We start from the raw sequence: 27,420 nt of genomic DNA on the forward strand, positions 1-27,420 counted from the left end.
GGTGAACATGATGCTGGTTGATGGCTGGACTTGATGATCTTAAAGGTCTTTTTCACCCCTAATGACTCTATGGTTATATGATTCTATGATTCCTGAGAAGCAGATGAGAATAATTAAGTTTCCAAGATAAGAAAGCCATGGAAAAAAATTCAAGACTTCATCACTGACTATTTTGTTTGCTCATGTAGAAGTCGTGAAAACACTGTGATTTTTTTGGACTACAGTTCTTCTTGCAGTAAATTAATTATTCTGCCTTCTAGTTCTGTTTCTTATCAGCCAGGTACACAGGGAAAGAACGCAGGATGTCTGAAGTTCCCTTCACAGCCACAAACCTGTTCACAGTCTGAAAAGTTTCTGAAAGCTACAGATGAAAAATATGAAGCCATATGAACTTAAAAGGAAGGAAAAAAAAGAAAAGGAACAGGCACAAGTAACTCCTGCAAAGGCACACTGCTTTCTAGACAAAGGGCAGCTGTCAGCTGAATACCTTCCATGAAGAAACCAAATGATCTCTTTTGTAGAAAATGACAGTGGAGGATTAAAATGAAAAGTGGCCAAATAATTTACATGAGATGAGAATCCATATGATGGTAAAGAATGTAGATATCCTTGAAGCCGTTTCATTTCAATAACACTTGAAGCCTAGAAAAATTGCAGATTCAGAGAAACCCTCTTTCTTTCAGGGATAATGTGCTTAGGACAATGATGGAGAGGGAATCCATCTCAGCCCAGGGCTCTGTAATGGAAGGAGAAGTCTCCCCCCAGCTCTTTACCAAGGTGCCCCTTTCTGAATTCCTGCAATAGCTGCCAATCTTTTTTTTTTGCCCTTCTGTTCTCGAGGCTGAGATATCAGATGCATTAAGCAATGCCTCAGTAGTGTTCCTGATAATCCACAGTGGAAGTTTTGTTGCTTCCTATCAGCTTTGCAGCTGCCAGGGAAGTGTCTGAAATGACAACCACGGAAGGATGGGTGGAGTTGGTGCTTTTCCAGATAAGGAAAGAGATAAAGCCCCCCAAAACTGATCAAAAGACCCCAAGTTGAGGAAATGCATGGTTTACAGCAGAACCTAACGGTTAGAACTTCAAAGTATGGCAGGAGTTCAGAGTGGAGGGGCTCAAATGTGTTGCAGGTAACAATTCATAGTGCTGCTGCAGCTGAATCATCCTCAGGTGAGGTCACTCAGGTAGGGGGACACAGATCACCCTCACTGCAGGACAACTGACCTTGAAATTAATGGGTGGCAAGAATACACAGATGGATATTTACTGAAGAACAGCAGACATGCTGCAAGCTCACTCCCTCACTTTGTGTTTGCATCCCTGGGTTCCCACTTCCACCCCTGTGAGAGCTTCACCTGCAAGTGAAATATCCTGGCACTCTTGTGGGGGCTCCAACTCCTCTGTTTGAGACCACAGAGTCACAGAATGGTTTGGGCTGGAAGGACCTTGAAGACCCTCTATAATTCCCACCCCCTTCCATGAGCAGGGCCACCTTCCACTATCCCAGGCTGCTCCAAGCCCCATCCAACCTGGCCTTGGACACTTCCAGAAATGGGAGATTTATCTTCAGGCTGCAGTCCAGCTTAACACAATTTAATCACAGAGCAAAGGGAATGATCCCATCCTCTCCTTCATTCCCTTTTTGCAGGAATGTTTTGTGCCCAGCTGCCTCCCCGGTCCAGCTCCCCCCACGTGCCAAGAGCAGCGGTTGTGCAGCCAAGGGAGGCGGGAGGACACGGCTGAAAAGGCAGCTGGGCCCAGCTCCTTCCACAGCAGCTCCCAAAGATCCTCTCCCAAGGGATGCTGAAAGCAAAGCCAGAGCCACAGGCTGGGCCACCAGCCCAGAGAGGGTTGGAAAAGCAGAACTGTCCAGCTCCCACCCCTGTGGATGAACAGAAGCTTGTGCTGTCCCCAGGGTTGGAGCTCCCTGCCAAATTCTCTGGTGTCTCAAAATACATGAGGTGAAAGCTGCTCCTTTGGCTCTGATAAGATGCCTGTAATTTCAGCTCCCTATCTGGTTTCCCTCCCATGAGTTCCTCTGCTTTCCACTGACAAGGTACAGAAAACACTCAAATGTAGTTACCTATTTATCTCTCATTAGTACATTTATCACCCCAGTACCACCCAGCAGCCAGAGGTCACTGTTCCAGCCTTTGTGGCTTGTAGCAGAACTATTATTCAGGCTGTCAAATCAATGGAAATATTTCTGAAGTTAGTCTGTCATCTGTGCCTGAGATCTTATCTCAGCATGGCATGAGACAGACTGTCAGAGGAGTGACATTCAGAGCATAATCTCATCAGAAAGTGTAATGACTGGTTTATTTCCCAGTAAATACTGGCCAAGAATATCACTAATGCCACTCTCAGTGAGGTCAGCAGATGACACCACCAGTTTTATCTCCTGATATTTTTACTGATTCCCTAGTAATGACATGGGTGTCAACTAAACCCATGATATAAAGTCATTTTTATTTTTGACAGCAAAATTAAGATATCCCCTCCACAGATAAACTCTGATGGAGCTGAGAACTTCCCCCAGGACTGCAAAACATAACCAGGCAAGGATGGGAAGTGCAGCTCTCTGGATGAACTTCAGTTGAGGCATCAGCTCAACCAGACCTAAGCAGCAAAACAAATCTAAGAAAAGAATCCCTGGCCCAGACAAACCACTGACAAACATGATGGCTGCAGCTCTCTGCTGCTTTTTCCACAGCACCATCATTTAGCCAATGGATTCCACAGGTCCATGGATTTGAAGGAATGGAGAAACCACTGCAGGACTGTAGCTTGACCTCTCCTACAGCACTGACAAGAGGTGTCCCAGCAATTCTGGAAGCCCAGAATTAAGCCCAGATCTTCTGTCCAACCTGCACACATATCCAGTCACAACATAAAAAAATTGGGATTTATCCAATGCAGAATCTACTGTAATTTTATATCACCTTTGGAAATAAACTGCAAAAAAATCCTCATTTTTTAAAAATCTCTCTCATTCCCCACTTGAGCTTTCAGGCCCAGGGTATGGCCACACTCTGTCCAGGGACAGCACAGTTTTTAAGTCTCTCACTCTAAGAAATGTTTCATTCTTGGATTTCTTTTCATTGCAAGTGCAAATCTAGAGGAGAGATCTCACCAGCCCTAGATCACTTAGAGCACCAGACAGAGAGAAACTGAAATTATTTCACACCTCAGGACGTGTCTGAATACATAAATTCCAGAGCCATGTCAGCACACATTAAAAACCCTCACACAACAGAGCTGACTCTCAATTCCAGCTTTACAAGTCGCTGTCTAAACTCCAAGAGAGGCATTTCACTGATGTTTCTTAGCAGGAATCTCCTCTGCCACGTAGATTAAAATGCCAAAAATACACCTTGCACGGGAGTGGGTAAAGCTGGATGACCTTCAAAGCTGACAGAACAACGAGGTTTTCATTCTTTCAACATCATTTTCTCAGAATTTTGACAGTGGTCTCGAGGACCACAATCCTATCAAGCTACTCACATTATCCTAAAATTTGTTTAGAAGCAGAATTAATTGATAATAGCTCTGAAAGCCTTGTACTTGCAAAAGATAATCTGTGCCTCCTAATCTCTAGCACCCTACTGTCGAGATAATTAACAATTAAAAAAAAGAATAGTTAAGACATCCGAGGTGGCGATTTACTCTTCCTTCTAATTGGATTTGGTGATAAGAGCATTTCTGAAATTACACAACAGGCCTCTCCTGAATGGCAAGATTTGGAGTTTGCAGCGATTTGAAACACACAGATACTTTTTGCTTAAGGCACCTTGAAGACACCGACAGCTGAGATTTTGAATATCCTTAAACTTACTGGCACCACCAGCCTCTCAAAGCCAAGAGAGTTCACTAAATTGTTCATAAAATAAAAGTGGACATTTTTGAAGACACTGACAGCTGAGATTTTGAATATCCTTAAACTTAAACTTACTGGCACCATCAGACTCTCAAAGCCAATGCAGTTCACTAAATTGTTCATAAAATAAAAGTGCACATTTTTTGAAACCAGCAAGTAACCAACACATCCAAGACAAGATAAAGTGAGAATTGTCCTGTTGGTTTGTGTAAGCAAACTGCATCTTCAAAGCTCTTCCTAACAAGGCATCTAAGCATGAATAATAGGATCTCTTGTTCCCTTTTATTTACTTGGAATATTTAAATGGAGACCTCCATGCTGCAGGGATATTTATGTGCATTAAATGCGCTGGACTTTGTGAGTGATAAACAAAACCTTTCTGCAAACAACTGTGAAACAAACATCTCATCTTCATTTTTTAACGTGCTACAGGGCAAGAGTTATTTATTTCAGTTGTATTTTGGACTATCTGGTCCTCACAAGCAAAGCCAAGGCAGGGTCAAGCCCATGGGTGAAACATCTCCAAGGAGGGATGAACCAGGAATCAGCCCTGGCCCACCCACTGGGAAGGGCTGCTCTGCTGCTGCTGCCCCACAATTCCAACCAGACAAACTCTAATCAGCACTGAGGGTTTTACACACACCACTCACGGGACAACAGAGCGTTCCAAGGCTTTATACGGCAACATAAACAAATAGCAAAACTTGGTTTTTACATTACTCAGAACATCTTTGTTTGCTCTCTGGAACAAAATATTCCACTCAGCAGAGGCAGAGCTCAGTTTTCAGCTCATCTGGTTGGGTATTCTGATAACAGCCCATCCCTGCCTCAAAACTCTGCTCTAGTGGGATGCTCAGCCCTGGATGTGTCATAGACATCTTTTATGAAAAATCCTTTCCTTAGCATTTTTTTCTCCTGAGAAGCTGAGAGGCCTCAGAACAAAATGTAAACATTGATTATCTGCTGCTGTGGAATGCAACAGGTGCATCTGGGATTGGTCTCATGTGGTTGTTTCTAATTAATGGCCAATCACAGTCCAGCTGTCTCGGACTCTTGATCAGACACAAGCTTTTGTTATCATTCTTCTTCTTCTTGCTTGCCAGCCTTCTGATGAAATCCTTTCTTCTATTCTTTTAGTATAGTTTTAATATAATATATATCATAAAATAATAAATCAGCCTTCTAAACATGGAGTCAACATTCTCTTCTCTCGTCCTGGGACCCCTGTGAACACCACCACACTGGATGTGTGTAAATAATGTCAGTGTGAGCACCAAGGTCCCTCAGGTTTTCCTCACTTTAGCTTCAGTAAGGTTTTAGTTCTTCTGGATGGGAATCTTGGAGCCTCCCTTTGTTCCAAGCCTCCAGGAGAGGAAAAATACCAATCATGAAATTTGGGGTTAATATCTCAGTATAAACTGACAGCTCCCAACATCACCACCAGCATTTTCCCTCAAAAAACCACAAGGTTTTGTTTTCAGTTTCCAGTTTTGGACCAGACTTGGTTCAGCTCAGCAGAGCCCCCAGTTGCTGCTGCATTTTCAGAAAATAAAAATTAATTCAGCTAAATGAAAGGATCCTACAGGACTCCACAGACAAGGCCAATTCCTGCAGCACCTGAACTTATCCTACACCTCAATATCCAGCACCTAAAATCAAGATGAAATCTGACTTTGGCTCAATACATGTATTTTTCCTAACACACAGTATCTCCAAGATCTGGGCCAAAATTGTTATCCCATTAAGTGTTTTACAGCCAGGTAGCAGAAAATGTATTTAATTTTTAAATATCAATCTGTTCTTCCCTTCCAACATAAATACAATACAAGAGATGGACAGAAGCAAAGGAAAATGAGAAATAATGAATGAACCCAGTAATGCCAGTGAATTAAACTACTACAGTGCCAAGACCAACTTCAGGAGGTTCATCAAAGACAACACAGCAAAAAAGGAGATTTAAGGGACATTTTAAGCCATCAGGAAACTTTGGGATCTTTAAAGAATATTTCTCAAACCTGGCAGCAGCAGCATCTTTATTTGCTAAAGATTGTTCAGTGACCACTAACCATCCATAGGGAGAGGAAATGCCTGCATTTATTATCCAAATTTTTTACTATTTTCTTTTTTTTTTTGCCTACAGGATAGTGAATAATTATCTTGTAAATAATAAGCACTAAAGACTCAAAAGATTATTTCATTTACCAACGTCCATCATGTTTCATATTTCAAAAGCACTTTTTATACCCAAATCACTAACTCCTTTCAAAGTATTCTGAAACTGCCTTTCTTCATCTTACTCTTTAATATTATTACAAGAATTTACAGGTAGAAGAGCATCAAAGTTAAAAGATACAGAGCCAAGAAACCAGATTAAATCAATCCACAGCTCTTTCCTCCAAGATTTGTGCTCCTTGCCCTGAGCCATGGTTTTTGCCATGTGCTTCCTCTTAAATGTCACTGTCACCCTCACTCAGATCAGCTGAGTTTCCTGGGGACAATCCTTTAGGAGGCAAGACTTAAACAGTGCTGGTAGGAAAGCTCCAAAGCCAACTGAGGAATTGTTGACCAGAAAAACGAATTATTTTTAGCATTTTTGGACTTGATAAAGTGACAAATGGGAAACTATTCATGATTTTGGGAAATACAAAGGTTAGCATAATTACGAGATAGGGTAGAAAGGAAACATCTAACTAAGAAGAGGCTGAAAAAATAATGGTATTGAAGACAACAATCAGGGATACTCCTCAAGTATCATCTTTGGAGCATCTTAAAAACAAAAGCAATTAATGATCCTGACAGAAAGTCTGCACATGGTGATGAATCTGCTGAGACCAAAGTCAGAAGCCACATCAATACACTGAATTGAAGCACCATAAAAAGTAATAGAGAATCCTAAGGGCAAGAACTAAACAGAAATTTAACAGTGCAGCAGCCAAGGTCACCCACTTTGGGAACAACAACTTCACAGGCACAGAAAGATCATCAGCTGGGAAGATCAGTTCTTGTGAAGTCACTGTGACCAAAAGATACAATGCAACAAAAGCACCAAAAAGGCCAAGCCTGACATAGATGGGGATGCTGCTATTCCCTATCCAGAGAGAAAAGCATTTTTATAAAAGGCACTTCTATGCTGCTGACAGAGTTCCTCACTCACACACAGCAAAGTATTCAAAACAAATTAAATCTTACATGTGTTCCAAAGGAAAATCAAACAAATATGAAAGCTGGGTTATCCTGGATCACAAAAAAAACCCCCAAAAAAACCACAAAAAAACCCAAAAAACAAAAAACAAACACAAAAAAAACAACCCCAAAAGAATAAAAAATAATCTAGGATGTGGTAATGACTTTTTGTGGCTAAAGCCCATATGGTTCTCTGATAGAACATTTTTTCAGGTGCTCCATTTAAACACTTTTAAAGTGCTCCACAGTCTGACCAAGAGCCCATAAATATATGATGCAACAACTTAAGAGTCTGACTTTGGAATTTTCCTCGCTCACTATGCTGGTAATGACTCTCTTTATTACTTGTGTAAAGACCTCCCATCTGTTACTCCATGGCAGAGAATTTCCTCTGGCTGAGGTAGGGCTGGACTCTGCTCAGAGCTGAGCTGCAGTGAGAGTCAGCAGGAAGGCTCTGCACAGCTCTGGAAAGCAGGAATGGGAAAATCCTATTGTCTGGGATTAAACTTAAATTAAATTAAAATTATAAACCCAGTCTGGGCTGGGTGGTGCTCCTGGATCCTCCTTTTTGACAGGAGCAGCAAAGCCCTGGCTGCAGCAAAGCAGAGTGACAAGGTGCCAGCCTGATCCTGAATTCCTTCTGAACACTTCCCAGACCACTCAGGAAGTGAATTCTGTCACTCACTTTTGGGTTTTTGTGGTGGTTGAGATGATCCCCGAGGTATCAGAAAGTTGGTTTTTTTTTCAGCTTTGCGACTGAAGAAGTCAAGATTTGTTGGTTTTGCTTTTCAGGGTTGTTTATTTTTCTTTTATTTATTACAATCTTTCTTTAACTTGTTGAGATTATTTTAGCAGGTTGGGTTGTGGCACAGCCACTGCCCTTGGGGTGGTGTTAACTTTTTATACTATGAATTATGTGTACTTTATTTATAATAATTTTCCAATACTTATTACTTATATTAGACAGTTTGTCTTTATTTTCAACTAATTAAAAAGTGTCACTATCTTAGTAGAAGATGGAGAACAAGAAGAAGGAGAAGAAGGACAGGACATGCTCAGATTCTTTTATTTTGTTTTTTGAACTTCCATTCTAAAACTTTAAAATTTTACTTTTTCACTTTGTGACAAATGAGCTATCATTTTACTCAAATTTTTGTGGCTTGTAAATTTTCACACAAAGCTGGTAATTTTTTCCTATGGACTAAAATCGAAGGCATAGGTGTTTCTGACTTTGTGCTAAGGTCCTTGAGTTCTTTGCTGGGGTTTCAAATCACTCAGGGTAGTCAGAGGAATGTCCTGGGTCCTGACAATTCACTTCAGGGGGTTTGTTCCAGGGTTAACATTACACAAGGGTTGGTTGAATCCTGCTGGGAGGGGAAACTTCCCACAGCTTGGAGCTGTTCTGGACAGCCCAAACATTATGAACAACCACATAAAATGCAGCCTGAACTTGCCAGGGGCCACTTCACACAGTTTGTGTGACAAGATTGTCATGGCTTTCCCTGCCTCCTGAATCCACGTTAGAATACCTGAGAAAAGAACAATTTAGCTGATTAATACAAGCTTTTTGTTCGTAATTCCTTCTGTGTCCTTTAAACAGGATAATTACAGGAAAAACAACACCATGAAGGACTGAGGCAAATCAAGAAAGCTCGAAGAGACAGAAATCACAGCACTAAACCTCTGTTTTTACACTGTCCTTACAGCAGGCAGCATCTAGAGGTCTCAACATGATTGCAAAGAGCAAGAGGTTCTGTGCATGAACCCAGCACAAGCCCTTGACTCACTCAAGCTGTGCCCTAGAACAACTGGCATGAACAGTTACAGTGAATAGAGTTCTGCAAGGAGAATTATTTATACTGGATACAAATAAAGCTGGTATTTTTGAAATTCACAGCAATTAACACTCCCACGACTGAACTTCATTTGTTATCTTGGCATTAAGCAAAGCACTGCATGTGGAAAAGAGCAAATTCCAACTCCTCACGTACATGACCAGGTCTAAATCAGTAGTAGCTCTTCAGGAAAGACTATTCCAAGATGAGACACTCTCAATCAATACACAAAAGTGATCAGCAAAAAAAAAAAACCAGATGTTAGGCTGGAGGTCAGAGAACAAGAGGACTTGGATTCAGCTGGAATATTTACCCTGGAAATATGGAAATCAGCTCTGCTTGGGTCCCCACTCACCTGCCCCAGGTCACTGGAAATTGAATGTAAGAATAGAAAAGGTCCAGAGAAGAGTGACAATTAATATTATTAGAGGCAAGGGAAGCCTTGGTGACTGGGAAGAGATAAGAGAGTGACTGTTAAGTTCAGAGAGGAGATAAATGAGCAGCACATTGATAGCAGCACATACAGAGAATGATCCTGGATAAATGCAAAGTTCTGCCTTATTCTTTCTCATGATACTCATGCCAAAGGGACCTTTGACTTTTTAAACACATTTTAGCATTTAAAATGAAACTAGGTATAATTAGTTCTCCAGAAGTACCCTGAAGACCTTAGCAGGATTTAGAAGGAATTACATATTTATGTGAATAATAAGAACGCCCAGAGCTGCAATAACAGGATTAAAAATACAGGATAGGAGATAAGAGCTTTTGTCCACAGCCACATGGCTGCTGGCCAGCTGTGAGCCAGGCACAGGATGAAGAGCAGAGGTAGAAAAAATGATAAACATCACAACCATCATCACCTGGGGATGAGATCCTGCTTGTCACCTTCAGGAGCAGGGGGACAGAACACTGAGGATCTCAACTGGTGCTAGAGAAATGCAGCAGAGTATCTGGACTAGAAGAGAATTCCCATTTCTAAAATGTGGGTTTGCTGCACCAGCCAGAGCTGTTACAGACCAGACTGACAAAGTTGCATTTTCTAAATGTTGATTTCAGTTATTCTGACCTTGGCAGACACAAGAATTTTATCTGAGGTCTGCTGCAAGGAGCTGCCCCTCCCACAGATCATCTTTTATTATTTTAAAAAAAAGAGAGAGAGACAACACAAGGATACAAAAAGCACCTGAGCTCTCTAGAAAGCAAAATAACTCATTAGGTGCTGGATCCTTGAAGAAAGCAGAGTCTGGTGAGGCTTTGGGCAGATATCCTTACATTCTATTTTACTGCCTGCAATCTGCCAAACAACTGGGATTTGCTTACATCTGATTAGAATAGGAAGCTTGTATATTATGCATGTCTGAGAGGGAACAGAGCTTGATCTAATGCAAAATAAGGCAGATCCTGTGTGCCAAGCAGAAAATGGCTGCTCTTGCATTTTATGAAGACACAGAGCAATGACCCTGAGCCAAACCACTTGAACCTTCCCACAGCCACATGATCTTGCCTTAGTGTGAGTGGTAAAGTGAACTTTGCTGGGTGCCTTTGCAAAGTGCCTTCGCTCAGATCTCGAAGCATTTCAGGAGCACAAACAGCAAAGATCCTAAAAAAAAACCCATTCCCTGCATCTCAAAGGATTTAATGAAGTTGAATCTCCCCCTGGAAGTTGCTGACTAATGAACACCTTATGACAGGATTGAAAGAGCTGGAAAAAATATAAAGAAATCACCTGATGTTTCTCTCTGCATTAAGATCAAGTATCTCAGAGCCATCCTGACAGATTTCAGCTGATTTGCTCCTGAGAAATGTTCTGTAGCTGCTGTAGATAACCTGCTTAGTGCTGTGCCATTCCTGAAGTCAGGAAGTTTTTCCTAATGCCAATATTCCTCGGTAACCCAAGAATTAGAGGCTTTTGGCACTTTTCCCTTGGCTTGACTCATCTCTTAAGCTGGTAGTGGATATTTTACAGCTGAGAACAACCAGTCACCAAAAGGTTCAAGGACACCTGAGGGTCACAGGGACAGCAGAGATAATTCCCAGCCCTGCTGACCTCCCAGCAAACCCAGGAAAGACGAGCAGCATTCCCGAGCCAACCCGTGGCCATGGTTATATTGATGAGAAGCTGCTGTTCTGTTTCTAACAATGTAGCAGCCTAATGGAAGGGGCCAAAGGACATTACTTCCTGCTCTGCTGTCAGCTTGGAAAGGGAGAAACGCAATGAATCCCAAACTTAAATCTCCTCCAAAGCCTTGCACAGGAAACTTAGATCCCCTATGGGGCCGGTATTAAGGTTCTGCTGGAAGACATAACTAAGAGTAATGGGATGAAATTAACTAAGAAAATTTCCTAACTGAATTTCAGGAGCTAATAGAGCTCTCTTGGTCCCCAGGGAAGCCGTGGAAGCCCCGGCGCTCAGGAGAGCTGCAGTAAAAGCGCTTTCACAGTCGGAAGGATTTCTAATAAGGCACGTCAGGCCTCATCTCACTTGGGGCCAGGACCATGCCCAGGGCACTGCCTCAGGACCAGGGTGGGATCTGCCTCTTCCAGGAGGGAAACAAGGCTGAATCTCCCAGCACCGTGATGGGAATGCAGCAGTGACTGGTCTCGGCATGGAGATGACCTTCCTCAGCTTTGGAAGGGAAACAAAGCCACAAATGGTTAAATCAGACAGAGATGGGCAGTGATGCCACAGCAATCATGGAATTACAGAATGGTTTGACTTGGAAAGGGACCTTAAATTTCATCTTGTTACAATTCTGACACCTTCCACTATCCCAGGTTGCTCCAAGCTCTGTCCACCCTGGCCTTGGACACTTCCCAGCTTCCCTGGGCACCCTGTGCCAGGGCCTCCCCACCCTCACAGGGAACAATTCCCTCCCAATATCCCATCCATCCCTGCCCTCTGGCAGTGGGAAGTCATTCCCTGTGTCCTGTCCCTCCATCCTTGTCCCAAATCCCTCTCCAGCTCTCCTGGAGCCCCTTTAGGTGCTCCAAGCTTTGCCTAGATTCTTCTCCAGGCTGGAAACTCCTAATTCTCTCAGGGGAAAGGTGCTCCATCCCTCTGACCCTCATGGACCTAATGCTTTCCTATACCTTGGAAAAATCAAAGGACCCCTCTTCCACAATGCCAGTACAACCATGCCTGTAAAGAAACCAGGAACTCACCCAACACAAACCAAACAAAATCAGAACAAAACCAAGCAGACCCAACAACTCCAAACTGAGGGAATCACCATCTTTTTGTTAAACTTGCCCTTCCTGGTGGTCCCAGCTGTGCATTCCTGTCCTTTGCCCCAGCACGGCCCTGGCACAGCAAGCCAAAACAATTCAGGAAAACGCAAGGGGAAATAAAAAGGATTTATTTTTCCTGAAGCAGGCTGAATTGGCTGCTATTTCCATCAGACAAGAAACATCTCTGGCACAGCCCAGGGTGGCAGGAGCGGGGAAACTGAGGAGGAGGAATTGAGAAGGGTGGTGAGGCAGGGTAACACCTAAGGATGAGCTGGTGACAAAATGTTAATTCAGCTCAGCTGCAGCACGAAACTGTACCCCCCTATCTTGGGAAATCTACACCCATTTCTCTTCTGAATAAAGCCAAGTGAAACACCTGACTCTGTTTTGCTACCTAGGAAATGGGGATGATGGGGATCTATAGCATCTCAGTCTTTTTTAATCTAAATACACCTTTACAAATGAAGCTTCAGAAGCACAGACAAGTGTTAAAATACAAATCCAGAGCCATAAAATCAAACCAAATAACCCTCAACCAGAAAGCAAAGCCCCTGCTCCCTAGACAAACTGAAATATGTTCAACTGATGAATTATTCATTTTTGTTTAGGGCAGAATTTACAGTTATTTTAATTTAATCTTTGCATAAAGCATATACTTATAAACAACACTCAACTCCCCCCCCCCAGTCTTTAACAGCCCTCATGAAAAGTGCCTTAAAATGGGTATAAAATCACTGATTCTGCTGCCAATCTTAGTTATTTTTTTGCCTGAAAAAGAAGAGAAACCTCAACTCCAACATATGATTAGAAGAGAAGCATAAATCACTGAGAGGAAAAAAATAATAATAAAAAAAAAAGACTGACAAGACAACACAGCTTCATTAAAAAAAAAAAAGAGAAAGCCCTAAGGGAAATTTTCAATTTCATACTTCTAATGAGAGGGGTTGAAGAGAAGAAGCAAAGCAGAGAAAAGAAAAAAAAAAAAAAAAACAAAACAACACAACATTATCTGTGGGACAAGACGTAACAAAAAAAGAACACGAAAGTGAACCAGAAAGAGGCTTTCAAGTTTAACCTCAGGTTTGCACAGAAAGGACTCCTGCAGTCTTAGCTCTTCTCCCAAAGGAGGGCAAAGCCACACAACAACCTCGACACACTCAAAACTCAGCATATTCCAGGAGCAGGAGGCTCCAGAAGAGAACAGGTCAAGGTTGGCATCAGTAGCACTGCAGTTGTCTGAACCACACCTAGTCTGCAGTTAAATATAGAACTTTACTTTCTGGAACCACTGCTCCTCTTAACCTTCAGAACATAAATATTCAGGGAGATATCTACAGAAAAATAAAAAAGTAAAGGGATAAAGAGACCTGAATCTATTGTCCAAAAAATCTCAGAGCAGGGATTAATAAACTACCCTGGGAGGATTCCAAAAAAGCAGTAAAGGCTGGAGAATTGAATTACAGAAACCACAAGCAGCATCCTGGAAGTCCAGTATAAACCAATTAGTTCATTTAATACACATACCCTGTACTCAGACCCTCAGGTACATCAGACATTTCAGGATATGGCCCTAACTCTAATCTTCATTCTATCAGGTTGGCACCAATATAATAATTAATTGAACTGGAATTTTTTTGTTGAGTTAAATCTTTCTTAGAAAAGAGAAACTGTCCCTTCAACCCTCACCTTTCTCATTCAGTTTATGGATCAAATCCTGACCGGTGCTGTGCATTTTCAATTGGAGAGCCTGCTCCTAAGAAACAAATCCCTCAAAATTTTGCTATTTTGCTTTCAGATTCTTCCCTTGAAGTGCTCTCAGCTGGTTTGACACATGGACTCTTAGCAACTACAATTTTTACTGACTGAATCCAAGACAAAAGCAAAAGCAGGGGGCACAATTAAGTGATGGAGCAGGTCAACACCCCCATCCTCAGCCAAAAAAAATGTTTCTACAGCATCACAAAAGCATTTCAGAGGGAAGGAGGAGTTTTGCAGAGATTCCTCTCAGGTCTGGATTCCTCCCTCTTATCTTCAGGCATTAAACTAAGCCATCAAAGTTAGTTCTAATTGCAGGAGGCAGCCAGAGAGGACAGAAAGCACAGAGTCCTCCTCTGAGTGCATTAGTGGGATGGAATTGTCTCCTGGATCTCTGTTTCTCCTTCCTGGACAGGTATCAGCCCAAATGAACGAGCACTTTCCTGATGTTCCCAGAGCAGCAGCTCCAAACCAGGTGCCCAAATCCTTGTGTGCACCAACATCAAAGCCAGAAGCTGCAGGACACACAAACTCAGTGCACTGAAAGATGAATTTCATTAGGGAAAACAGTCCATTAAACTGAGATGCCTCCACTTAAGAGTCAAAACTTAATCCTGCAGAGGAAAATGCAAATTACCAGACAAATGGCACCTGCCCACAGGCAATGCCAAACACCATTTCAGTGGCCAAATGCTTATTCCTGACCCCGGGGCATCAGAGAAACCTGATCTGCTTGGGCCAGAGGAGTCTGGTTACCTTCATCCTGCTGTTATGAGTCATATCATGGCCAAGAAGCCTGGAAAACTCCAGTGCCCTGTAAGTGAAATTAGTGATTTTTTTTTTTTCCAAGGGCTTCCAAAAGAGCGTTTTTCTCCCACTCTTTCAAAATTTGTCACATAAAACAGCTCATCCTCATAGCTCAACGAGGCCTATTAAAGCACAACAGTTAAACAACCATATCCCCATTGCTTTATGGTGTAGCTTTATTGCCACACAACACTTTTACTGTGTTCTTGCCTCGAGTAAAACTCCTCAGCTTTGCTTCTCAGTACCCCACACAAGGCTGTGAAACCCAGCACCCACAGTGACCTAGCCAAGGGCTTGGCAAATTAATATTAAAAGCCAGGATTAAGGCAATGTGGCGGCAGCAGAATAAGGAGAAAACCCTGGCAGCAAAGACCTTACAGAGCACAAGACACAGAGAAGAATTCAATGAAAAATTAGATTGAGTGATTATGTATCTGCATTCACAACTGGATGATTTCCAGTGTCAAGACCAACTTGATTCTTTCAATACCCAAACCCAAATCTCACACATTTCTAACAGATGCATTAAGACACCAGAGTTTTAATTTCTAGAGTGTCCCAGCAGAGACTGGCTTGAGGAGAGAGGTGGATGAGGAAAGGGTGGCTTGCTCAGCTCTCTATCAGCAGTCTCCCCAGCAAAGGAGTTTGAGGCACAATCAGGGTTCAAACAGCAAATAACAGCAGTTACTGCACTTTGGGCCAGACAGAAACCAGGGAGAAAACCAGCCATGCCCAAAACCAGCCATGCCCAAAACCAGCCATGCTCAAAACCAGCCATGCCCAAAGAGCTCTAATTCCACTCCCAATAAGCATTTCACACACAGAGTTGATCAGGAGATGCTGCTGCCCTGAAGGCACACAGAGCTGTGGTGGTTCTGTCCTTCTGCACACACAATCAGGACAGTCAGACAAGCATTTCAAAGTGCTAAAGATGCTGTCCTGCCCCTTGTTCTGCCTCTGTGGAGGGGGACACTAGAAAAACACACTATCAGATCACAGGGCATTGCATTAGTTGGGTCTAACAAAGCAGAACAGATTTCAAACATTTACATTATTTCCTTTGGGGAAACATCCAGGCAAAGCCAAAAATATCAATGTCAGATAAAATATCAGTGCCAGGGCAGAACAGGCAAACAAACATTTAAGTTACTGGTTCCAGTCCTGCAAAGACACAGCAGTGTGTCCAGCCTGTGTTCCTGAGGGAGTTCAGGATTTCAGCCTCAGCTCAGGCAAATGATGCTCTCCTGCTCCTAATCAGTTCCCAAGACCCCCAAGCAAGCAAGAGGAAAAGAAAGCGTTAAAGAAATGGTAAAAACACATCCTACAAATCTGCAGACTGAGATCTCACTGGGAATGCAAACCTGGGAGTATGACACACAGTCATCCAGTCCTTCCATGGAAAGGAGGCTCCTCACGCTCTCAGAGGGGAAAAACCTCCTCCCAGCCTTTTAGCCCTGGACAGAAATAAACATTTATCCCCAAACTACACCCAAATTCCCCAGCCTTTTTCTACTGTACAGCATTATCCACAAAAGAGACATTCCTGTAAGGAGAGGGAAAGGCAAAGCATGCCCGGGCTCAGAGAGGAGAGCTGGGAGCTCTAATGATCACCTGCCACTCTGCATAGGGATTTGAAAGATCCACTTTGCTCTGTGCTGCTCCCAGCTCATGTAAGAGGGTTCTAAGAGCCTTTTTGGACCAGGAATCTACTGCTTGTGAGGCAAAGTTCTGCATCCCAAACAATTACAGTGCTGCTGAAATGATGGTATTCACTTTAAACCACCACGAGGCGTCATGGGGACAAGTCAGTAAAGTGGGAAGGAGAAATGCAGAATGGAAAGAGCTTGCAAGACCCTCCCAAGAGAGCCTGGATCAGGATTAGTGGAAAAGTTTCTACAAAAGCAAAGAGCTGAACACCAACAAGCTCAGACTGAGCTATGGACACGATGTACAAAAATAAAGAGCTCCTGTCCAGAGCAGTGTTACAATTTTTTAAACAACCCAAGAGGCAAAACAGCCCCTCCCACTCCATCATCACAAATCCAATTCTTACAGGCTTGCACGAGGCTACAACAGCTTAATGAAAAAAACACTGGTGCTCACCAGAGCAGGGAAAAGTCCTTTAGAACTTGGCTTTAGAACTCCCATCTCCAAACCCCCCTCAGAGAGCCAGCACATACCTCTCCATAACAGCCAGGCACTCCTTTCTCCACGTGAACCGACTGCCTCGCCGTAGTCTGAAGGTCCCAGAGGTAGCTGTGACTGGGGGAGGCGTCTGTCTCCATTCTGGCTCTTCTATTGGGATGGGAGCGGGTCTCATGCTTAGTGTAGCCCCTAAGGACAATAAACACTGTGTTTCCCAGAGGGTTAAAAGTCAGGCCCATCCTCTCACTCCTGCTCGTGAAAAAAAAAACAACACAAGACAGGTGATGAAACCATTCAAATGGGAAAAAACCATAAAGTATTATCAAAGACACCCTAAAGATACACAAAGGCAGCTAGAATTCCTATTTCCCAACCTCCAAGGCAGAGGGCACGACCATGGAAATCCAAGGAGCTGATGCGCACTTAGGAAAATCTGTCTTGACTTCATCAAGAGGGAAAGGATCACACAGACAGGGTGAGCTGTGCCCCAGCTGGGATCCATTCAGGTTGTGCTGCCACTTGAGCTGTCACAAAGTAGGAAACAGCAGCTTCCTTCTATTGGGATGGGAGCAGGTCTCATGCTTAGTGTAGCCCCTAAGGACAATAAACACTGTGTTTCCCAGAGGGTTAAAAGTCAGGCCCATCCTCTCACTCCTGCTCGTGAAAAAAAAAAAAAAAAAAAAAAAAAAGACAAGACAGGTGATGAAACCATTCAAATGGGAAAAATATAAAGTATTATCAAAGACACCCTAAAGATACACAAGGGCAGCTAGAATTCCTATTTCCAAGGTAGAAGGAAATCCAAGGAGCTGATGGCCACTTAGGAAAATCTGTCTTGTCTTCATCAAGAGGGAAAGGATCACACAGACAGGGTGAGCTGTGCCCCAGTGGGATTCAGGTAGGTTGTGCTGCCACCTGAACTGTCACAAAGTAGGAAATAGCAGTTTCTATTTAATTATACAGCAGCTTCAAGAAGCAAAATGGAAATTTGCTTTATACCAAAGGTATTTCAGTGTGTCTGAAGAGCTGAGGAAATACCTGAAGCAGCTCCACCAACAGAAACACACCCTGTGGCCTGGGCAAACATGGGCTCACGAGTGCCAGGGTGCCTGAAAAAGTCACTGAAGGCAAATTAACATCACAACCTTCCTCTCCTGCTCCCCTTCTATGGATGTATTTCTTCTTTCCCTGAGTCTGAGCTGGAAAGCATCAGGCATGAGACAGGATTTGGCAAGATGCCTTCAGGAAAGGCCCCTTTGAAACTTACCCCTGATCCTTTCCACAACAGCCTCTCAGCTAATAAATCAAGATAAATCAAGACAACACTGGGAGATCGATCTGTCCTACATCCCCTGGTGAGGATGGGAACCTGGGATAGGACACGAGGACAGAAACCAGGGTAGGTTCTGAAGGACAGCTTTGTGCTCAGTGACTTCCCCTGCAGGGAAGAGAGAGCTGTTCTAGGGTGCAAAAAATACAAAAAAAAAAAAAAAAAAAAAAAAAAAAAAAAAAAAGTTGTATGAAAAGATAAATCACCACTTATATCCCATAAGCATCCTGAGCTCCAGTGGAATTTCTGCACTGAGCCAGCCTGGTCAGACCCAGGAGAAGCAGCAGCCCTGCTCACAGGGCTGGGCACACTCAAGAGCAGGGCTGTGAAACCCCTCTGGGTGCTCAGGCTCACTCAGAATGGTTGGGATTTAATCATCAAACCACACAGTGTTAGTGCAACCACACTGCTCCTCTAATACACAGAGGAGTGAAAGGGTCAAGGGAACCCAAGAGTTTAACCAATAAACAAATTCCTACAGCTAAAAAGCAAGAAATGAGCTGTTTAGGCACTTGGCCGTGTTCCTTTCAAGAAATGCACACAGAGTCTTTCCCTTCCTGCCAGGGGCTTGCATCTGTGTTAGGTACTGGAGCCCAAAATAATTTCCAAATGCTCCCCAGGAGGAGTCAGTAGGAAGTGAAGCCCACAATCTCTGCCTTGCACACACAAGGCACGGTGCCTCTCCCTAATTCCCAGCTAACCAGCCTACACAGATTACTTGGTTCCATTGAAACATGAAATATTTCCTATAGTGCCAACTTACTGGGAGGCCATTTCAAGGAGAGCTCCTTATCTAGTCTTTCTGCTACTTGCACAGTTTAGGGGGCTGGGTGGCTATCAAGTTGCCAGGCTTTGAATACACTTCAAATACTTTAAAAAAAAATTTAAAAATTACAATTTTACAAAGAGGCAGGGGAGAACAGGAATAGAAATTAGGTTTTCCTGCATTGTGTTAGCAATATACTTTCCCCACCTGAAGATTTGATTTCAAAGGGAGAGTACAGGAATATCAGTGATCCCTCACATCAAGCCAAGAGGTGCAGAATCCTTCTATTAAATTTGCCTGAGATTTTTCAGACAAAGGTAGAAAAAAGATCTGCATCGAAAGCATAAATTTTCTGCTGCTGCTACAGGTATGTTCACATACTGAATATAATACACTTTTTTTTGTTTTAGTAGCCTTCCTAGATCAATTTAGCCATTTCTCTTTTCTATGGGGTAACATCAATATCAGCAGCAGATAAGAGAGGAATATGCTGAGAATTACAAGCAAGTACCCCCACACAGCAAGAGAGGAGGACCTGAATGCATAAAGAGGCCCAAAATGGGCTTGGATGAACATGTGGAAAAAAGGGAACGTGGGATGGCCTGAGCCCCTTGCAGAGCCTAAAGGGGCTCCAGGAGAGCTGGAGAGGGATTTGGGACAAGGGGTGGAGGGACAGGACACAGGGAATGGCTGCACACTGCCAGAGGGCAGGGATGGATGGGATATTGGGAAGGAATTCTTGGCTGTGAGAGTGGGGAGGCCCTGGCACAGGGTGCCCAGAGAAGCTGTGGCTGCCCCTGGATCCCTGGAAGTGTCCAAGGCCAGGCTGGACACTTGGAGCAACCTGGGATAGTGGAAGGTATTCTTTCCCATGGCAGGGGAGTGGAATGAGATTACTTCAAACCCAAATTCATCATTTATGACATGCACATTTGATAAGGAACCTATGGAGCTTTTCCTCATCCCCCTCTCTTCAACGAGCTCCCGTTTATTCTGCTGTTCCAACATTCCATCACAACACTCTCACCACCCAGCTTCACTTCTTTATAACTTAGCAAGTTACACCCTAGTCACCAGTTCAGGTTCTTTTTTTAAACCCCTCAAACAGCTTTTAAGGAGAAGTGAAACTTCTCTCCTGAGCAGACAGAGTGGAGAAGACGCACTACAAGGTTTTCAGTGTATGCATCAAACAGCAAGACACCTCTGAGGGGTGCAGAGGTGAAGCGCCTGGGAAGAGCTCCTTTCACACACAGAAATGAAAGGAGACAGCTCTCACTCCCTGCCAGTGCTCAGCACCTTTTCCTACAGCACTGCCTTTTCTCTGTGAATTTTTTGTGTGACTGAAGATGCTGCTGGAGATTTTGGAGGAGAGGAGGCAGGGGAAGTGCTCTCCAACTTGAATGCAGCTCTCTCCATGCTCCAAATTCCTCCTGGCCAAGGCCTGAATATCCCAGACCTCTTCCTCAAGTGAAGGGAGCTGCTCTAAGAGCATCCCCTGCACTCACTGCTCCCCATCCATCCCCTGCACTCACTGCTCCCCATCCATCCCATGCACTCACTGCTCCCCATCCATCCCATGCACTCACTGCCCCCCATCCATCCCATGCACTCACTGCACTCCATCCATCCCATGCACTCACTGCTCCCCATCCATCCCATGCACTCACTGCCATCCATCCCATGCACTCACTGCTCTCCATTCCATGCACTCACTGCTCCCCATCCATCCCATGCACTCACTGCTCCCCATCCATCCCATGCACTCACTGCTCTCCATCCCATGCACTCACTGCTCCCCATCCCATGCACTCACTGCTCCCCATCCCATGCACTCACTGCTCCCCATCCATCCCATGCACTCACTGCCCCCCATCCATCCCATGCACTCACTGCCCCCCATCCCATGCACTCACTGCTCCCCATCCATCCCATGCACTCACTGCTCCCCATCCATCCCATGCACTCACTGCCATCCATCCCCTGCACTCACTGCTCCCCATCCATCCCATGCACTCACTGCCATCCATCCCATGCACTCACTGCTCCCCATCCATCCCATGCACTCACTGCCCCCCATCCCATGCACTCACTGCTCCCCATCCATCCCATGCACTCACTGCCATCCATCCCATGCACTCACTGCTCCCCATCCATCCCATGCACTCACTGCTCCCCATCCCATGCACTCACTGCTCCCCATCCATCCCATGCACTCACTGCTCCCCATCCATCCCATGCACTCACTGCTCCTCATCCCATGCACTCACTGCTCTCCATCCATCCCAGGCACTCACTGCTCCCCATCCATCCCATGCACTCACTGCTCTCCATCCATCCCATGCACTCACTGCTCCTCATCCCATGCACTCACTGCTCTCCATCCATCCCAGGCACTCACTGCTCCCCATCCCATGCACTCACTGCTCCCCATCCATCCCATGCACTCACTGCTCTCCATCCATCCCATGCACTCACTGCTCCCCATCCATCCCATGCACTCACTGCCCCCCATCCCATGCACTCACTGCTCTCCATCCCATGCACTCACTGCTCCCCATCCCATGCACTCACTGCTCCCCATCCATCCCATGCACTCACTGCTCCCCATCCATCCCATGCACTCACTGCCATCCATCCCCTGCACTCACTGCTCCCCATCCATCCCATGCACTCACTGCTCCCCATCCCATGCACTCACTGCTCTCCATCCCATGCACTCACTGCCCCCCATCCCATGCACTCACTGCTCCTCATCCCATGCACTCACTGCTCTCCATCCCATGCACTCACTGCCCCCCATCCCATGCACTCACTGCTCCCCATCCATCCCATGCACTCACTGCCCCCCATCCCATGCACTCACTGCTCCCCATCCATCCCATGCACTCACTGCTCCCCATCCATCCCATGCACTCACTGCCCCCCATCCCATGCACTCACTGCTCCTCATCCCATGCACTCACTGCTCTCCATCCCATGCACTCACTGCCCCCCATCCCATGCACTCACTGCTCCTCATCCCATGCACTCACTGCTCTCCATCCCATGCACTCACTGCCCCCCATCCCATGCACTCACTGCTCCCCATCCATCCCATGCACTCACTGCTCCCCATCCATCCCATGCACTCACTGCTCTCCATCCCATGCACTCACTGCCCCCCATCCCATGCACTCACTGCTCCCCATCCATCCCATGCACTCACTGCCCCCCATCCCATGCACTCACTGCTCCCCATCCATCCCATGCACTCACTGCTCCCCATCCCATGCACTCACTGCTCCCCATCCATCCCATGCACTCACTGCTCCCCATCCCATGCACTCACTGCCCCCCATCCCAGGGCTCAGGAAGGTCCTGCCATGGAGCAGTCACAGAAAAGCCTCAGGTGTCTCCCAGCTCCAAGAAACCATTTCCTGGCAAGTTTTCATTTGTACAGCAAGTACCTGCTGTACATTATCCTGATAAGAACAGATGCCTCACTGTATTTTTAGCCAGGCTGACCCCAGATCACACAAAAAACACCTCTTGGTCAGAGTAAGCCATGCTGGATTGAAATCAGCAGCAGCACAAGGTTCCCTTACAGAGCCCAGGGAGGGGAGGAGAAGGAGCAGAGCAGGGACTGTTTGCTCTGCAGCTCTGTGGAACAGCACATCACCAACCATCCCTTCCCAGTGAAAACCTCGTGGGAGAGCCCCTGATTTTGGGTTGGCTTTTCTTTCACAGCTAAACAAGAACCACTCTGAAAATAACAGAAGAGATGCTATATCCTGATATTAACTTCCTTTTATTTTCCTTTAGTTCAAGGAAGAAGTGCCCATGCTTCTCTCCAAGGTGACCACAGCTGCCTTCCTATTAGAGAAGAGTGGCAGAAATAAATGCCCAGCCTAAATGGAAGCACTCTGTATCCATCTGTAACTTTAACACAGCATTTTGAGGTGCCAGCTTCAGTTTGCACTACACAGAGGCAAGAGACAAGCTGAAGTTACTCCACCACAAACTTCTCACATCGCCCAACACCCAGTGCCCTGGAAACTAATCAGGCTAATAACTACCAATCTAAAAAAAAAAAAAATTTAAAACCTATGAGCTCTGAAAAAATAGTGAGAACATTGTAGCACTAGCGGTTTCTGAAATACATAAAATTTATCTATTGCCAAAATGTTCTCAGTCCTCCACAAAACACAGGACAGACAAGTGGTGCCTGTGTGAAAAAAAAGCTCCATCTAAATGAAAAGCATCCCTATTAATTGGAATAAAGACCTTTTAAACATCAGCATTTAGCATTTACTTCTTCCCTCCAACAAAAAAAACCTGCCTTTCACCCTAACTGGCAACTCCTTCCAGAAAAATTTATAATCAGTAGCACACTGGAATTCACAGTGTTGCCATTAACTCTGACATCACTCCTACCAAGAAAACATTGATTAAGACATTTTTTTTGAGCAAGATTATTGCATACAGTGGGACAAGTGGGTGTTTTTCTCCTGTTCCATGAGACTCCAAGTCTCCTTTGCAACATTCCAGTCTGGTGCTGTCTGAACACCCACCACACCAAGGACAGGAGAAATGCAGAAACTGCCCATGCAAACCAGCAATCAAACCAAGGCAAATAACAAACAGCACATTCAAGAGCTCAAAGCCAGCTGGAAAAGAATGGAAGGGATGGAATTGCTGAGTCTTGTCCATATAGGACCAGCATCTGAACAGCAAAAATGCCCTAAAACTGCCCTAAAGCTCCCAGCACCAAGTCCTTTGGTTGCAGATGCAGCACTGCCTGTGGATGATTTAAAGCCTCACATAACACATTAAAAGGAAAAAAAGAGAGAAATAAAAGAGAAATAAAATGTCTTTTGATATATTTGTAAGTCATAATTCGCTTATATAAGCACAGTAAAAGACAGGTCCTGCTGTGAGGAGCTGAAGGCAAGGCAGGAGTGTCACCCACAGGGAAAAGTCTCACCTGCACCCAGGAGATGGGAAAGGGAGATAAAGGGTGAATTCTACAAGTTGCACAGAAAAACTGGCAGAGCCAAGGGAAAGTCTGCCAAGAGAGCTCCAGTCCTTTCCCAAACTATCCCCCCTTCACAATTTAGGAATTGATTACATGTGCTGTCCTAGTCCTTCAAAACTGTTTCAATCTTAGGTTTTCTTTCTATTCTACTACACAGATTCAGTCCAAAAAAATGGATTTACTCTGAAGATCCAGTTTTTCAAGATAAGGAATTATAGAAATTGGGGAACCAATAGTTCCCAAAAGCCTCACTTTGCCCTCTGATAACTCAGACCTGCAGGTCCCTCTGCACACAGACCTGACTTTCTCTCAGAGGACTGAGATTTCCCTCCCAGCAGCTGGAACTGGAAAAGATGGGATGTATGAAAACAAAAAGCCAGATGCCACCTGTCAGTAAGCCAGCAACTGGAAAAAAACACGTGGCAGTCATTTCATCTCCCAGGTTTCTTCCAAAGAGGACAATCTCTCACACCCTACAGAGTGTGGTGGTGGCATCCCTTTTTTGGGAATGTGGCAGGAAGCTCCACTGATTTCCTCATTTTCTGGCCCTAAGGAGGACACCAGACCCATTACTCTGTCTACTAATCATAGGATACTCTGAGTAGTAGCCAAAACTTCAGCTGCAGATTGGTTTTGTAACAGTGGTTTACATCCAGGATTCTCTGGACAAGGTTGGTACCTCCCTTTACACACTTGTTCATACCCCTGCTAATTTTTCTTGGCTACCTGGGCTGACCTGCAATATAATAGATGGCAATAACTGAAAGCAGTGTTATATTGTCCTACAATGAATAAATAAATACAACCCCATTTTCCTCAGGTAAATTTTCCCAACAGCAACAGGAAAACTGAAGGTTCCTCCCTCTACCTCAGCCTCTAAAAAGAAACCAAGTGCTGTCTGGTTCTAAAAGGAATTTAAGTGCATCCAAATAGTCCCTTGGCTTAGGCAGAGGAAACAATTTGCCTTTTACACTCCTTGAAAATGCTGTTTAAGATCTCTTATTGGGAAAAAGGTTACACTCAAACAACCACTCCTCAAGGAGTTTTTCCATGTCTAAAGCAAAGCAGAGTTAAAGTTGATTCATTTCAATTTCAGCCACAACCTTCAGTGTGGAAAGTCCTCTTTCCTTAGACACCTTTCAAGAGCAAAAGGACAAAGAAGATGTGAGCTCATGGATACAGGGAAAAAGGAAGGTAAAGAGGAAGAAGTAAAGATTTTAGAGCTAAGTTGAACAAGGGTTCTGTTATTAGCACAAGATACTCTTTCCTAAACAGCTTCATGTGACACTGCAAATAAAGTATGCAAGGCTGGGAAAAATCCACACAAAAGGTCTCATCTGGAGAGGGGTTTGGTAGTTTTCACACCTTCCAAAAACTCTCAAGTTTTCTCCACTACTTTGGAGGCAACACCTTTCATCAAAGGGAAATGTCAGGGAGTTACTTTGTAGGGTAAAACCTGAGCCTTTCCAAGCAGCTGGTACTGGATGGTTGCACCCAGGAATTCTGGGATCCTCAGAATCACAATTCCAGCCAGTGCAAAAATCAAGGCTTCTTGGCACTTTTACTCTTTAAAACAACTTCAAGAAAAAACAGCATCAACATGCTTAACAGAAAAAACAGGCTTAGCTGTTCCTCTGAACCCACCCAACTTAAATCTGAATTATTCTCAGGCCAACTGTCAGCTGGAGCCTCCTGAATTTCAGTTTACACACAAAGCAAAAGTTTTGAGGCTCTGATTCCCCTGGAATTTTTCTTAATAGAATTCTGGATATTGAAGCCAAGTTCACATTAGAGAGCCTGAGTTTTAAATTCCTTAAAACAATTACACAGTTAATTTAATCAAGCCAATGTTTAAAGGAAATTAAACATAAATATTTTGATCTTTACAATAAAACTGTTAAAAGGGAAAAATAAGAACTGTGGTCAAACAAAATCTATGGAGAAGAACAATACAAGGAAATTAATTAAACTGTGATTTTGAAGATTGCTGGTTAGTTAAAGATAATGAGGAGCTTTACTTCTCTTTTTGTATTCAAGATCTATTTTGAGATTTGGAGAAGCAGGTGGGATTTGAAAGACATATCTCCAGCTTATCACTGTAACTATCAACATCCCATCCATGAGCTTAAGATCCAACCCAAAACCCTCTGAAGATCCTCTCTGACAAAATGTGTGGGGTTTTTTGCCGAAACTTTATATTATGCAGCCATTATGAATGGTTTTTATTTGTTCATTCTGAAGAGCCTCAGCTTATATTTCACATGAACTGACTACAACTTCACTGGCTGCTTCTGATTCCCAGATTTAGTGAGTGGTGGGAGGGCAAGGGCAGGTATCTGTGGCTGAGGAGCTGGACAGACAGCTCTGGACAGACAGCTCTGGATGAGGCAGCTCTGCATCATTTGTTGCAAAGCAAAAAGCAGATTTCTTCCCACCCTCCTAAAAATTAACCTGGTCAGAGGGAGAACCTCTGGAGTACCCCAAACCAAGAAGTGAATTATCAGTGCTAATAAACAAAAGGCTTCCATTCTGTAAATAAACAGCAGGAGATGTTTAGGCTGCATTTGTTTACCAGGATTTGTCTTCTCAAGCTGGTACCATCTGTAAAATGCCCTTTTCTTCTGTTCACTCAGGTCTGACCCCTGCTGCAACAGCCAATGGGAGATCCGGCTCTGACTGATACCTGTGAAAAACCAGAACAGAACAAAAAGAGAGAGAAAGAGAAAATTTCTTCTTTACCAAACGTTTTTAAGTGGTTTATCTACTGATAAAAGGTGGTGTCTTACAAAGCCCAGTAACTTGTGATGCTTCAATCCCAGAAAAAGCAGAGTTGAAGCTTCCCTGCTCTGTCCCAAACTGCCTGAATTTGTCCCTGGGGTTATGTTCAACCTCACTCAAGGAACACCCTGGAGTCCCCATAATCAGCCCCAAAGCAAAGAGGGGAAAAACTGGGAAACCAAAGCTATCATAGACTTGAATTGTCCACACCTTCTCTGATTCTGTGAAATGGGAACAAGTCCCTTCCCCACTATTACCTATAAATAATGACTGTTAGAGTGAAATCCTTATCATTCAGTGCTTGAATAAGAACAGAGATAAACACAGAAAACAGTTTATGTGATATGGATCACATCAGCCCAGAAATGGAGCAAACCAACTGTCAGCAGCTGTAACAACCCAGAAAGAGCAGATGTCTGTCAGCAAAGCAGGAGCCAAACTCAAGGTACCCAGACATGATCATGGACAAAACACTGCTGCTTTTAAAGCAAGAGTTCTAAGAAAACAGTAAGAAGGGGAAAAAATTCCTAGAAGTTAATACAGTTATTTCCAAAGCAGGGAATGAAGGATCAATGCAGGAAGGCAAGGGAAAAAAAAAAAAAGAAAAGATCAGCAGCGGAACTAAATAAAACCAGAGGTTTAGAAGTGCATGAAGAGGTCAGCAATAGGTTTACCCGAAAATGTAAAAAATGCAGAGTA

The 27,420-nt window shown here is 44.1% G+C and overlaps 1 protein-coding gene across 7 annotated transcripts in view; it reads right to left on the reverse strand.

Annotated features, from left to right (window-relative positions):
• HMBOX1 (homeobox containing 1) overlaps nt 1-27,420 on the reverse strand; it is a 124,123-nt gene that overhangs the window by 25,829 nt on the left and 70,874 nt on the right. For all 7 annotated transcript variants that reach the window (XM_071447974.1, XM_071447941.1, XM_071447966.1 and 4 more), the window contains 2 exons: nt 26,516-26,626; nt 16,869-17,022 (listed from right to left, as the gene is read on the reverse strand). In XM_071447974.1, the coding sequence (XP_071304075.1) occupies nt 16,869-17,022; nt 26,516-26,626 (265 nt within the window). The remainder of the gene's footprint in view (nt 1-16,868; nt 17,023-26,515; nt 26,627-27,420) is intronic.

Source organism: Agelaius tricolor, unplaced genomic scaffold, assembly GCF_023055355.1.
Source record: "Agelaius tricolor isolate 1412-34295 unplaced genomic scaffold, bAgeTri1.0.p SCAF_1, whole genome shotgun sequence".
Classification (NCBI taxonomy): Eukaryota; Metazoa; Chordata; class Aves; order Passeriformes; family Icteridae; genus Agelaius; species Agelaius tricolor.